Genomic DNA, 14,064 nt, shown 5'->3' with positions numbered 1-14,064 from the left:
CGCAGACATTGTGTTGGAGAGAACAGTGTACTAAACTTGATGTATGTGGAATTCAGAAATGCAGGAGCTTGGAGGAAGATAAGACTAGGTATTTGCATTTTAGAGTTTTCTCAAAATAATAACTGAAGTCAGAATAGTGAATGAAAGGGGAAAGGGCCAATATTGATATGTGATGAATACTTGTTTATAGAATAGAGAGAAAGAAGAGGAATTAGCAATAAAAAGACAAAATGAACTGTAAGACAAAAGGTGAGGAAATAGTGAATCTAGAGAGTTTAATACGTATCATTGAATCTATGAGAAAGTAACTCTGTGGAGGGAAGAAGAGTGTCTCTCTGTCCCCTTCTTCCTTATCCCTTACATTTGCCCCCCTAATAAATATGCTGCTGTGGATAGTTTTAATCTCTTTAAATTTTACCCTAATTAATATGCTGCTGTGGATAGTTTTAATCTCTTTAAATTTTATTTTTTTCTTGATAACAATAATGGGACTTAGCTCACGGGTTGGTTTCTAGGGGGATAGATGTTCTCAGAAGGTGACAGGTTTTGAGATGTTGTTTCGACCCAAAGTGGGAAATAGGCAGATAAGTGAATTTTGTCAAGAACGATATGGAATAGAAAGCATTCACACAAAACACTCATTGATGCATATTTTCCATTAGGCCACGTGGCCCAGAGGCCTGTGCCTCACCAGCTCCATATACATTCATAGTGCAGTTCTTCATTACATGTTACCAGGATGCTGGGACGAGAAAGATATCAGATTTGCTCCAGAAACAAATCCTTTAGCTGAACTTGGCAATGGTTAGACTCACCTCAGAATATTATGCTCCATTTAGTTTGCAAAGGGAATCAAAAGAAACTTGAAAGAGATAAACTTGAGGAGAAACCCCACTATGCAATGTTACTTGTTCTGTGTGCTCACTGTGCCGCGCGGTGGGTAGACGCTACCTGGGCTCTGGAGCAAGGCAGTCCTAGTGCAGCGCCTCCTGCCTGCGGTATGCACATCCTGCACCTCACCCAGCCTCAGGTATCCTCCTCTTTCCTCCGAGGGAAAATAATGCTTACCTCCTTATCAAGCACCTAGACTGTCCAGTCCATGCACATAAATTGTCCCTCAAAGATTGAAATCATTATAACTCCATTTATGATTTTAAAATTCCAACTGCTTTCTGCCCAGATGTGGAGATAAGGGCAATTCATTTCTTCTTAAGATCACATTGCCCTACCTGACAGCTAGGGGCACCCCATATATCTTGCAATAAAGATCTCACATTAAAAGGCAGTTGACCTTTTCTGCAGGAGCCATGATTAAGTGACATGACGATTATTAGGCAGAATCCCAGGGGACAGTCCTAAGAAATACCCAGAGAAGCACATTCAGCCTCATTTGGTTTTATGACTTCCAAATGGCTCCTAGAATTTTAATCCTAATGCTTTCCTAGGAAATTTGCAGGACTGCTGAAATATATAGTTCTGATAAAGTTCCACAGTCAGCCCTGGGAAATCACTGGTGCTCAGTAAGGAGAAAATCCACAGTGTAGCACGTGGAAGCTCAGGGCTGGTTGTGTCCCCATGGGGGCAGAAGAAGCAGTGAGCTGAACAGCTGTGAGCTAACTGCCTTCCAGGTGGGAGAATGCCAGGGACACTCCCCGGGTGGATAGAGGCTCAGCGGTCATGATGGTGAACCTCATGGGCATGCTGGCTTCTCTGTGCGGTGGGGACACACATAGGGACACCATGGTGAAGCAGACAGCTCCAGCCCAGGCCTTGAGGAGCTCACAGTCTAGTGGCAGAACTGGATGAAGGCAATTAAGAGTCAGCTCCTCTCCACCCTGTCTCCCGGTGGTTGAACCTTTTAGGGTCTGACCTGGTGCCCCTTTGGAGATGAAGTGCTCCCCAAGTGTCCCCAGAGGCAGATCTTCCAGGATTTGCATGTACCCTTGAGGTTGTCTAAAACCTGAGTGAAACCTCTGGCTGGGTTTAAGCTGCTCTTTTACCTCCCCTGTGAGCAGGTGGGCTCCTTTGAGGATCACATGGACCAATCATAACTAACGTTAACTCCTTTAACTAGCCTGATGAGAACTGGGCTATTTCTGCTCAGGCTTTCAGAGAATCTACCCAGCGTGGGTGGGTTCACTACACTGGCCTCAGTGAGACAATTTCAGAATAAAGATATTTCCAACAGGCATTAACCACCACTGGTTTTGAGTCTTCATTCTTTATTTACTAATCAATCTTCATCTGTCTGGTAAAAACAATAACCGTACCTCTCTCATTGGGAGGGTAGCAAACATCGCAGGAGTCAGTACCTGTGAAGATGGAGCATCCTGCCTGGAACATTGCATATCAGCTTTATTTTATTCCTGTTCATCCTAGCACATGGTCTCTGTGTTAACCCACATTCTGTAAGTCACCTTGTCCAGATGTAGGAAATGTTTCAGTAGCTATTGGAGGACATTTCGGAAATGCCAGAAACTGCCACCAAGCCTTGGGTACATGGCTCCATTTTCTACCTGTGTAGATGAGGGTAAGTAGCCTGGACCCTCTGTCACTAAGTTATTTCACGAAAAGCACATCAGTGCTTCACAACTCCCAAGCACAGTGAGACCCCAAACCTCAGAGAGGATTCCCTGGAGGTGACCCGTTTCCTCTCGTCTCCTCATTTGGTTGAGGCACTCAGAAGCATCTGGGTGAGCTTCAGTAGGAAATGAGACTAAAACCCTCTCTCCCATTAAATTAGGGCAGAAGAAGCAGTGTCTTAGCTACCGAGGGGAGGAAACTACAGAAGCCAATGGGGCCTCAGGGGAGGGGGAAACAGTGTGTGATTCAAGAAAAACAGTGAAGCAGACAGAGGGGCTGTGGAGAGGGCTCTGCCACTCATGGGGCATTGCTCACATACCAGTTCCTTCTTCTTCATGCACTCCATGAGGACGATGAACAGATGCTGCGCTTGCGTGCGAGTGTACGTGAAGGTCTTCTGGATGGTCACCAGCAGCTGGTCCCGCAAAGATTCGTTGATAAGTCTGCAATGAAAACCAGTGCCCACACAGGTGAATGCAGCTCCTATTCAGTACATACTGCTGAGAGACATTGTAGAACGTAGGAAAGCATTATGACAATTTTCTTTAGAGAGGCATTTCCTCTTCCGGTATGCTTCGCACAACAGGTATTTTGAATAGGATAATTAAAAGGAAACCCACAGTGCATTTAAAAAACAAATCCATTTTAATGTCTCAGAACCTAAAAGAGCAAAGTATTGGAAGATTTAGTTTATGTGTAATATACTCATCCTCAAGTGTTGTAATTAAAAAATGCTTTCAATTAATAATTAGCATCTTGGTAAAATTTTACTGCATTGCTTATCTAAACATTTAAATTTTAACTTCATCTCTAATTGTGAAAAAATGGTCATATCTGTCATGAATTTTTGAACATCAATAAGGATAACAGAACTTTGTTTTCTAAATTATTTCATGTAGGTGGTAGCTTATCTGGCCTATGATTCACATAATCATTATTTATGTTGAGATTTTGCTGTGCTATAGTCAACAAGGGTCTGACCCATACAGAGATATCATATTGACTACTTTATTAAAAGACTGTTTTTATACTATAGGATAATTAAGGCAAGCAGGGAGGTGCATCATATCCAACCAATCCTCTATGATCTCTTAAACATGGACCAAGCATAACTAACTTTAACTCCTTTTATTAGCCTGATGAGAACTGGGCTATTTCTACCAGCCAATTTGATGGCTCGGAATAAAAATTCACTTTATTGTTAATAGATACTGTCTGAAATGAGGAAGGAGAAAGTAAAGCAACAGGCAGACTGTCAAATTACAGTGGGGAGGGTAGGGATATCAGGGGGAGATAATAGATCAACCGAAGGACTTGTATAAATGCATATAAGTACAACCAATGGACATAAAACTATGGGGAGGGAGGGGATGTGTGGGAGGGAGGGAGGGGGGCAATAAAAAAAAAATCAAGAAAATATGTAAAAAATAAATAAAAAAAAATAATAATAAAAAAGAACCAGTGACAAAATGATCACAGTTTGCCTAGCATTTTAAAGTTTACAACTTTTTATAATTGAAGTATCAGCAATTCCTATGTACAATAGTAAAATACAATTATATCATTTGATGCTTACAAGAACCGTATAGCCAAAATATTTATACAATTTAAAAGGAAAGGACATTTTATTCACAGGGAACTAGATGCTTAAGGTCACTCAGCAAATACATGGCACAGCCAGAACCAGAACCTAGCTCTTCTGAATCCTTGTCTAGTGCTCTTTCCATGACACCACACTGCCTTTAAAATTTTTTATTTTTTATTTTGGAGAGAAAGTGAGAGGGAAAGAAACATCAATTGGCTGCCTCCTGCATATCCCCTTCTGGTGATTGAGCCCACAACCTGGGCATGTGCCCTGACAGGGAATCAAACTGGTAACTTTTTGGTGCAAGGGATGATGCTCAACCAGCTGAGCCATACGAGCCAGGGCAACCACACACTGACTTTTATTACAACAAGGGCCCTACACCACTGCCTCTCTTTATCACCGTTGTTATTTGAACAGGAAATTATGGAATTTCCTTGAACATAAAAGCATGACAAATTTTATTGCTTAAAAGCAAGCGAGATGGGAAGCTTGAGAATATCTTAATATCAGCAGCCTGCTGTGCTCCAATATTGTGTGAGGATTTACCTGGACCCTGTAGGTTGGATAGTATGGGGGCCCATCTTTGAGGAGAGTGAATTCTCCCTGACAAAACTATACCAAGTTATCCTGAATGTCACTCAGCTCAGTTGTGGAATGGGTTACTCCTCTGCCCCTCAGGAAGATTTATATCATGAACATACACTAGTGCATTTAGGAAAAGAGAATGGCCCCAATAAGGTTGAAAAGGGATACTAGATACTCTTAAGTTTACAATGTTGGAGGACTCTGTGGCCTTAGGTGTTGACCAGTCTGAACCCATTTATTCATTCATTCAACAATTGCTTAGCAGTGTCTACTCAGTGCCAGACACTGTAGTGCATGCAGGGCTACAGGAACAGATGAAATATATACACTTCCAGCCTTCACACCAATGGAGAAGAAAGACATGAATCAGCAATTCAACTGTGATTGACAGTGGTAAAAAGCAGCAGCTTGTGACAGTTGAATAAAATCTAATCTGGAGGTTCAAGGAAGATTCCTCTGAGGAAGTGCTGCTTTATCTGAGACTTGGGGAATGAATGAGCATTATAGCATGATCAAGGGGGTAGTGGGTCTGGGCAAGAGCATTCTTGGCAGACAAAAGAGCATGAACAGGCCTAGTATGGAGAAAATAAAAGAAGGTCAGTATTCCTGGAGCACAGAGAGCAAAAGAAAAGGTGGAACAGGATGGGGCTGAGAGGGGATGAAGAAGGACAGAAACCAAGCAACTTCCTAGTGTTAGCTCAGATTTTATTTCCCAGCAATGAGAAGCCATTGAAGAATTTAAGTTGGAAAGTGATATAATTACATTTGTGTTCCCAATTACTTTTTCTTAAAAAGTCAGGGCCTGAGCACTTGTACCTAGGCATGTGCCTACTTGATTAATAACCTATGTGCATGGTCTAGACTCTAGGCTCTAGAGAATTCTGCAATATCAAATGTACATAGATGTTGTACACAAGTAAGAACATAAGAAACTCTCCTGATTAGTCACTTATCTGCAGGTGTTTAATTTTGAGAACAACTCAAAATTTGTTTTCCTTTGCTAACCATCTGCAATAAATCCCAGTTCCCTGAGGTAATTATCTGTCTGAGGGATCTGTCACTGGTATCCAGCCTGTCATTTTGTAAAAATTGAGGCATAACATACAGCTAAGCTGATTGTGGGTTTCAGTGGTTAGGAGATATGAAAGACACTAAGAATCTTATACTTTTAGCCCAGTTTTGCAGCTGACTAAAGCTATGGTTTTGCATCAGTGACTTAGCAATAATAACCATGAAATTTTATTTTTTGAAGTAGAAGAATTTTTTTGGTTGGTTGTTTTCCAAGGTGTGAGATGCCTATCATGGTTGAAGCAGAGATGATTTTAGGTGAAACAAAGGTGATTTGGTCCTTATAAAGCACTTAGGTGCTCATTAAACGTTAAATAACTGCTATTCCTGGTTTAATTCTTTTTCCATCATTTTGATTGCATCAAGAGGAAAATCTCATTTTTGAAGCTTCTTTGCCTTTAACAACTTCCCAACACTTGCAAGTCTCCCACTTTTAACAAAGAAACAACAGATATCAGGTCTCATGCCTTTGATCTGAAGAGTTTAATAACATGGTTTTGAAAAAGATCCTGTACAACATTTGACATGCTCATAGCACATATGACCCAGTGGGCTACAGTGATGATCTCTTTTTATCTTCATAAAAACCTGTGTCAAGCAGGTTTTCCACTTTGCAGAAGAGGAAACTGTGGCTCAAGAGGTTAAATGATTTGTGCAAAGTCACATAGCTTGGTCATCTCAAATGCTTGAGTTGAGTCTACTGGTTTCAGCCTTCCCTCCATGGTGCTGCTTTTCCTGATTGGAATCCATCAATATGTCTTTCAGTTTCCTAAACATCTGCATTGGGGTAAAAATGTAAGTGTATTTGTTGTAGGAAATTGATTTTCCTTTTGTGATAAAGAGAACATTTGAAGAAAATAAGATGTATTTAGAGGAGATAAATGACTGATGAATGAGGATGATGGAAAGGGCGTTCGGTATGTTGACGATTACGTTGGCTTCTAATTTCACAAGTGTTTGCTGTGCTGAACCAATGTCTTGTGTTTGGCACAAAGGCTTCTTGTTTTCCCCAAGAGCCCTTTCTTATTTTGTGGCCATATTCTGTAGGATACTGACATGCCTGCTTTCTTGAAATTATTGCTTTCCTAGCTCTTTCCAATTTTATCCCTATCTGCAAACACTGGAATGATTTAAAAATCTGGACTGTGATATTTAATAATCCGCAAAAAAATAGGAATAAGCCAATTTTAGATTTCTTTTTATGGCTTTAAAATAGTGATTGGAAATTTGACATCAAAACATGGTCATAGTGTTATGGAAAATGTTTAGTTCTAGAACTGGGGCTTTGACAAAGGGTTACCTATTTATGGAAGCTATTAATCTGTGACTCCACACACCAATGCTATCTTTGGCATACCTAAAATTGGAAGGTTTTCTGATTTAGGAAATGTAGTCATTGAAGTGAGGGAAATCTTATACTATGGCATTTATGTTTTCATGTAAATGCTGTACTTGTGACCTGGAGCGTTTTAGATGAGTTGCATTGTTATTTGAAATAGGTCAAGGTTCATCCAGGGCTCAGAGGAACCAACAAAACTTCCCACTGTTTGCTATTAGTATTCTGTTCGATTGCAATACTACCCGCACATACACACTTTTCTCAGAATGAATTTAATTACTTGCAATGTCAGAGTTTTGTTCCTAGATTTTAAAATTAGAAAATGCATTTAAAATTCAATGGGACTCAAAGAGCTAGACTTAGGTTAATGGCTTTTGAAGAGAGAAGCCCTTCTAATGCCCTCCATAGCACCTTCTATTAATTTATTCAGATACAATATGAGAAAATTTTATTTATGTAGATATAAAGGATTGCTAATATCAACCTGGTATTTAAAAGATATAATTTCCCATGGAATTTCAAATACTCTAAAGAAAAATGAAATTTTATTATTTTCTTGAAGCCAAAGCAAATTACTAACTATAACACTAAAGACACAGAAAAATTACATGTCGTGCATAAGGTAATGGAAAATGGTATTTTTTTAAAATCTTCTTTTTCATCTTCAGTAAAAGTTATTACTTCATCCCAAATATTATGGCTCTGAGTCATAAGTAACAGCATGGTCCTTCCCAAAGTTAAATTGTCACTTGCTAGCTATGCGATCTTATCTAAGTTATGTAATTTTTCCATGTTATATTTTTCATATATGTAAAATGAGAATTACAATAACACTAATCTCATTGATTTGTAAATATTAAATGAATTAATCATTGTTAAGAAATTAGAAAAGTGCCTGACAAATCCTATGTAAGCATTTATTATTATCAAAACACTGTCTTACAATGTCCTGTAGGAAAGAGTCACTTCTTGTTAAGTAACACAACCAGTAGCTGGGGCCTGTGTGTGCAATGCAGAGGTCTGACCTGGTATCTCCAGTGCTCTGCACACCTGGTGAGCCCAATGGTACAAGGCCACTCCCAGTCCAGGCTGCAGAAATAACTTTCCCACTTCAGAGAAGTGAGAGATAACCAGTTCTTTCTTACAGTTGGGAAATAGAGACACTAAGCAGATTTAGTAGGCTCAATTAAATAGGAACCTTACAAACACACATGTAGACATCTGCACATCTATTTATTTATTCAACAAACAATATGAGTGCCTACTATGTGCCTGGAACTAAGCTAGGAGTAGAGAGATGAATACTCTCCAGACCTAGTCTCAATTAACTCATAGGGTTGTATGTCACATATTCTGATGATCTTTTAATTGGCAAGACATCCCAAAACTTTGTGATGTAAAACAGCATTCAGTTATTGTCTTGATGGTTTTGAGGGTCAGGAATTCAGGCTGAGCATAGTAGGGATGCCTTATTTCTGCTCCATGGTATCTATTGAGAAGCTGGAATGTCTGAAGATGGCAATAAATGCTCAAATGTGACTCTGTCTGGGGCCTCAATTCTTCTCCACATGGCACCTCCTGGGGTTGGACTACCCAATATGGCTTCTTTACTTCCAAGTGTGGCCCCAGACCTGGGATGGCCAAGGGAACTGAGGAATGGTGGTGGCAGGATAGATGAACTTCTCACATGGCAGTTGAGAGAGTATTCAAAGAGGCCCAGGTAGAAACCACAGGGCTTTTTACGACTTAACTTCAGAATTCCCAAAATGTCATTTCTTTATTTTAATTAATAAAGTCACTAAGAGCAGTCCAGATTCAATAGGAGGGAAGGAAAAGACTCCATTTCTTGATGGAAGAGAAACATAAATATATAGAGAGAAGGGATATATTAACGGTGATTATCTTGGAGGCAAGTAACTCCATCAAGTGATTCTGTTCAGATGAGAAGTTGTAAAACATTGATATTTTCCATATTTAAGCATAAAGAGCTTCAACTTTTTACTTTAAATTCCATGTTAACAGCTGATTAGAATGAGAACCACAATTTTCCTTAAAAGTGAGTCTAATCACTGACAAATATTTTCAAAATGTTATTACTTGCTCGAAGCATAGGACCTGCAAATGTTTTCTTTTGATTCAGTAGCCTTAACATTTATTCAGCATCTACTATATACAAGGCGTGCTTTTTTTTTTTTTTTTTTTAGGTCTTGGGCACCTGGCCAAACCCTTTTTTCCATGGATACCTTGTCTCTGTTGAATGCTATATGTAAGGGGTATCTGTAAAATGTTTCATGCTTGGATCAATATGTAATGTGTCCCTGTTGTCACCTGCAAAAATAGCGGGGTGTTTTCTTGGTGTCCTCATCTCATGTTGAAATCTGTTTGGAGTGGAAAAACAACAACAGCACCTTCTACAAACTAACTGAGAAATATGAGTTTCTAAAATATTGTTCCTCTCAATCTTATTCTCGATATACCTTGGTTTGGGCCCTCATCACATTTTACTCGGATGGTACCAACAAACCACTAATTAGTTTGTTCTTTATCCCCCTCTAATCCCACTGGGTTGATGAAATTGTGCTTCTACAAAGCAAATATGATTCCATCACATCCTTCTTAAAAATCGTGCAAAAGCACCCTGTCACCAGCAATATAACATATCAACTCTTGATATTTATGGAATCTGTATGTTTTTGGGAAAGCATTAATCTAAAAATTTTGCTGAGGGATTTGAACTTTAGGATAAAGGAATGGTGCAAGTTTAGAGCAAACATTTTCCAGATGAAGAATCTTATGCATACAGAGGTAAACTAACATACTGAAGATTATATTATAGCTGATAGCATCAGAGTGGAGTCTAAGGACAAGAGAATCAGGGAGGAAAAATCTCTGCAAATAAATTATATGAACCTAAATACATAGTTAACTCAGTGTAATCACACAAAGTTAGTGATTTGTGTTGAAATGACTATATACAAGTGGAGATTTCATCTGTTTTTCTTTCCTTTTTTTCCCCCTCTTGAAACTGGATGTTATAAGTCTTATGTGAGAGAAGACTGAGTCATGTGATTTCAAGGATCACTACTCCCCTAGCTTACCAGATGCCCAAAGTTCCTTTTAATTCATTAAAAGGCAAATAAATATTTTTTTCAACAATTAGAAGCCCAAAGAGCAACTCTGGATAAGTGATACTTCATATTAACCTCATGATGTTGATAGCTTTCAGAAAGCATAGTTGACTAGATAGTTGGGAACCCTGTGAATGGAACACACAGAAATGACCAATAGAGGGGATGGGATGAGTAAACTGGTTTGTCTAACTTTTTACTAAGGATCAACTTCAGATACAAATGGCCTCTGTAAGCTAAGGCCTGTGAGAAACATACCTCTGATCTTGCTTTAGTATCTAGCCTAGAGAAAGTGTTCACCTGGGCTTTTCGTGCAGGTTCCCATTTACTAATGTGAGGTGGTTAGAATGATCTAAGAGAAGCTGCCTACAATTCCGCAGAATGCACACACCTTGATGGTACAATCTGTTCAACAAAATTCATTTACAACTACTCATGGAGAGTTTCTTCTTTTTGTTCACATTCTCTTGCTCTATTTTTTAAAACCTACTCTAGAATCCCAAGGTAAAATAAAGACATACACTGTATATACATACAAAAGGAAAAAGAAGGTGGGTAGTTTAGTAGGATTGAGGGTGGCAAAAAGCACTTAGTATCTATTGTAAGAGAAGCTTTGTGCTATACATTTTGTACATGGCATTTCATAAAGAAATATTAATTTCAGGAAGTCCTAATGAGACTAACTCCTTGGCCTCAGGGACTGCACAAGATGTTACTATGTTGACTCTTCCAGGTGCTAAAGACAGAGGCTTTCCCATACCTCCTTACCTTAAATCCCCCCCCCACCCCATTCTCTTTATCACCTAATATTATAAGGGGTGTTAATTATATTTATTATTTATTATCTACCTAATCCTATTAAAATGAAAGTCCCACAACAGCAGGAATTTTTGTGTATTTGGTTCACAGGTGTGTTTTGGCCAGTGCCTGGAACATAGTAGGTATTAAAAAATATTGTTTGAATGACTGGATGTATAATGTTGGCTAAATGCAAAAGAAAAAAAAAAGTAATTGAAATAAAGGGAACCATGGAAATCTGTCAGCAATCCAGGGTTCCCAGTTTTGGGGAAATGCAGAAATGCTGGAGCTGTGCAATCCTATATGGAAGCCATTAGTTATGGGGTAATTTAAACTCAAATTTATTATGGTTAAATAAAATGTAAAATTTAATTAGGAGTCACTCTGCCCACAATTCAAGTGCTTGGCGCTTAGCTGATTGGACAGCAGAGATACAGAACACTCCCATGTTCACAATTAGTTCTATTGGAGAGCATTGCTTTTGAGGCAGACACGCTGCCAAATTCTTCACCTAAGGCAGGGACTAAGGACATTTAGGTGACAAATCCTGATCAGTATCCCTGTAATTTCTCTGCTTTCCTTTGCCTTTGGTTATGAATATGCCCCAGAGTAGAAATTGAAGTGCTGCCAAAGAATACAGGGACTGCCACATGGTCAGGCAGATTTTCTGCTGCCAAAAGTGTGAGAGAAACACATCCTCAGAGTTCATTCCAAATGAGATTCCATCAGCGACTATTGCCCAGAGCCAGGCAAAAGGAATAGTCAACCTTTTCATTGGGTTAGGCTCTGTAGAAAACACAGAATCAGAGTTGACTAAAATGGGTAGGCAAAAACAGGCACCTCTTCAACTGACATTCTTTAAAAATTGGTCCAACAGTTTAGAGGAGAGGTCTTTTAGGCAGATAAATTTATTTAGGACTATCTATAAGATTTTATTCATTGATTTTATTTTATTTTATTCTATTTTATTATTTTTGATTTTGTCTTCATTTTAGAGTAAGAGTAGACATTCATGGCATGCTAACTGTAAATTTCCTTCTTTGCATATTATTAATCTATCACAGTAATCTTTTCTCTCAGCCCAAATGTGGTTTCAGAATCATTCTCAACACATCATGGCAGAAAGCCAGTACTAGTTGAGTATTGTTGACACTTACATTAAAGTGATTTGTCATTCCTGTACTAGAGATAATAAAATATCAACTATACTGTCAAATGATGAAAACCAGGGATATTATAGGATTAAAGAACTCCACTTTTTAGGTCTGTCTCCAAGACACTAAACTGTGGCTTCCATGAGTTTAGAGAAACCTATTCTTTACTCCTTACTCAAGACCTTCAGGGGTCACTGTTCATGGATGGACAGTTGACTTGCATTGAATATCCCCAGCAAACACAATAAATGTGTCTATCAATTCCGGACAGTTGTCCAACAATTAGGACAATAATAAAAAGACTATTAAAACTGAATGGAGACTTTTTTAAACAATAGTAATCCAGACCTAGGTTGACCTTGGAATGCTACTTTAATGCATCCTCAGTGTTTTTCTAGTTGAAGAACTTTTATAGCAGGTGATCACTATTATATTTAGGTTTCATAAATCCTGTGGTCCATAATCAATACCTGAGCATTGCATGGGGAATCTGGAGGAAACCCATTAAGTACATTGCAAACATTATTTATCATTCATGATACCATTGGGTGAGATGTTAATCTACCCTATTTCTAGCAGCTGCAGATTCTAATGTCAGCCAAGTTGATTTATAATTTATTTCCTCTAAGGTAGAGGCATTAAATACTAGGGCATTTTATTATCTGTGCCCCATTCAAATATGTTTGAAATGCATTTGTGGACTTAAAAGCCCTCATTACTTCTTTTCATGAGAGGAAGGCTATGTTTGTTGAACTTCAGAATTTTTTTTTCCTACCAATGAAGTGGGTAAAGAAATGTATATGTCATATTGCCTATTTCAAAGTGGCTAAGAGAGTAGATCTTAAAACTTTTCATTACAAGAAAAATTTTTTTTAAAAATAAATCTGTAAGGTTACCAGATTTATGATGATAATAATTTCTCAAGGTATACAAATATTCAATCATTATGTTGCATTATGAAATTAATATTATATGTCAAATAAACCTCAATTAAAAATTTTAAAAAAATAACACTAAGAAGAAAATGCATAGGTACATCTCATGTAAAGGCAGAGATGTCTGTAGTAGCATTTTGTGCTTGGAGAGCAGTGGAGAGAACAGTTCAGTTGGGTGCTAGGTGAATGCGAGGCTCATTGAAATGGCTTTAAAGAGAAGCCGAGGCCAGAATTCAGAGACTTGAGACCAAGAAAAGAGAAGTGGACTCAACCTGTAAATTAATGGTCTTCAACTGGGTTCTACAAAGAAGCCCCTGGTATTTTGAAGAGCTCCAGAGTTGCCTTAGTGGGTGAGAGCCAGGCAGAGAGAGGACTGCTCTAGGACAGAGGTTCTCAAAATCTGGTCCCTGGACCAAAAGACCAGCATCTCCTGGGTACTTCTCTGAAATGCAAATCACATGGCCTTAATCAGATGTACTGAATTAGAAAATCCGAGATAGGTCTCAGCAATATGATATTTTTCCTTTTTTTAGATTTTTTAAATTTTATTTTATTTTTATTTATTTATATTTTAATGTTTTTTTTTTTCTTTTTTTAAATTAAATTATTATCTGTGTACATATCTTACCATTCCCCCCATCTTACTATTCCCCCCAGATCTTTTTTGAAATCCTCACCTGAGGATATGTTCACCAAATTTTTTAGGTAGAGGGCAAGGGCGAGAAAGAGAGAGAAGCATTGATTAGTGGCCTCCTGTACAAGCCTTGGCCAAGAATTGAACTTTCAACCTTTCAGTGTAAGGGAGGACACTTCAACCAACTGAGCTACACTGGCCAGGGCTCAGCAATATAATTTTTTAAAAAAATTGTTTTTTAAATCTTCAAAG

At 38.4% G+C, this 14,064-nt stretch overlaps 1 protein-coding gene across 14 annotated transcripts in view; it reads right to left on the bottom strand.

Moving 5' to 3' along the window:
- Positions 1 to 14,064, bottom strand: part of TRPM3 (transient receptor potential cation channel subfamily M member 3) — a 662,437-nt gene that overhangs the window by 129,154 nt on the left and 519,219 nt on the right. For all 14 annotated transcript variants that reach the window (XM_084899451.1, XM_084899455.1, XM_084899457.1 and 11 more), the window contains one exon: positions 2,903 to 3,026. In XM_084899451.1, coding sequence (XP_084755577.1) covers positions 2,903 to 3,026 — 124 coding nt within the window. The remainder of the gene's footprint in view (positions 1 to 2,902; positions 3,027 to 14,064) is intronic.

This window comes from Pipistrellus hanaki (genome assembly GCF_964339955.1).
Source record: "Pipistrellus hanaki genome assembly, chromosome: 11".
Lineage (NCBI taxonomy): Eukaryota > Metazoa > Chordata > Mammalia > Chiroptera > Vespertilionidae > Pipistrellus > Pipistrellus hanaki.
Note: the sequence above shows the minus strand (reverse complement) of the source record. Positions and strands in the feature narration are given on the sequence as shown.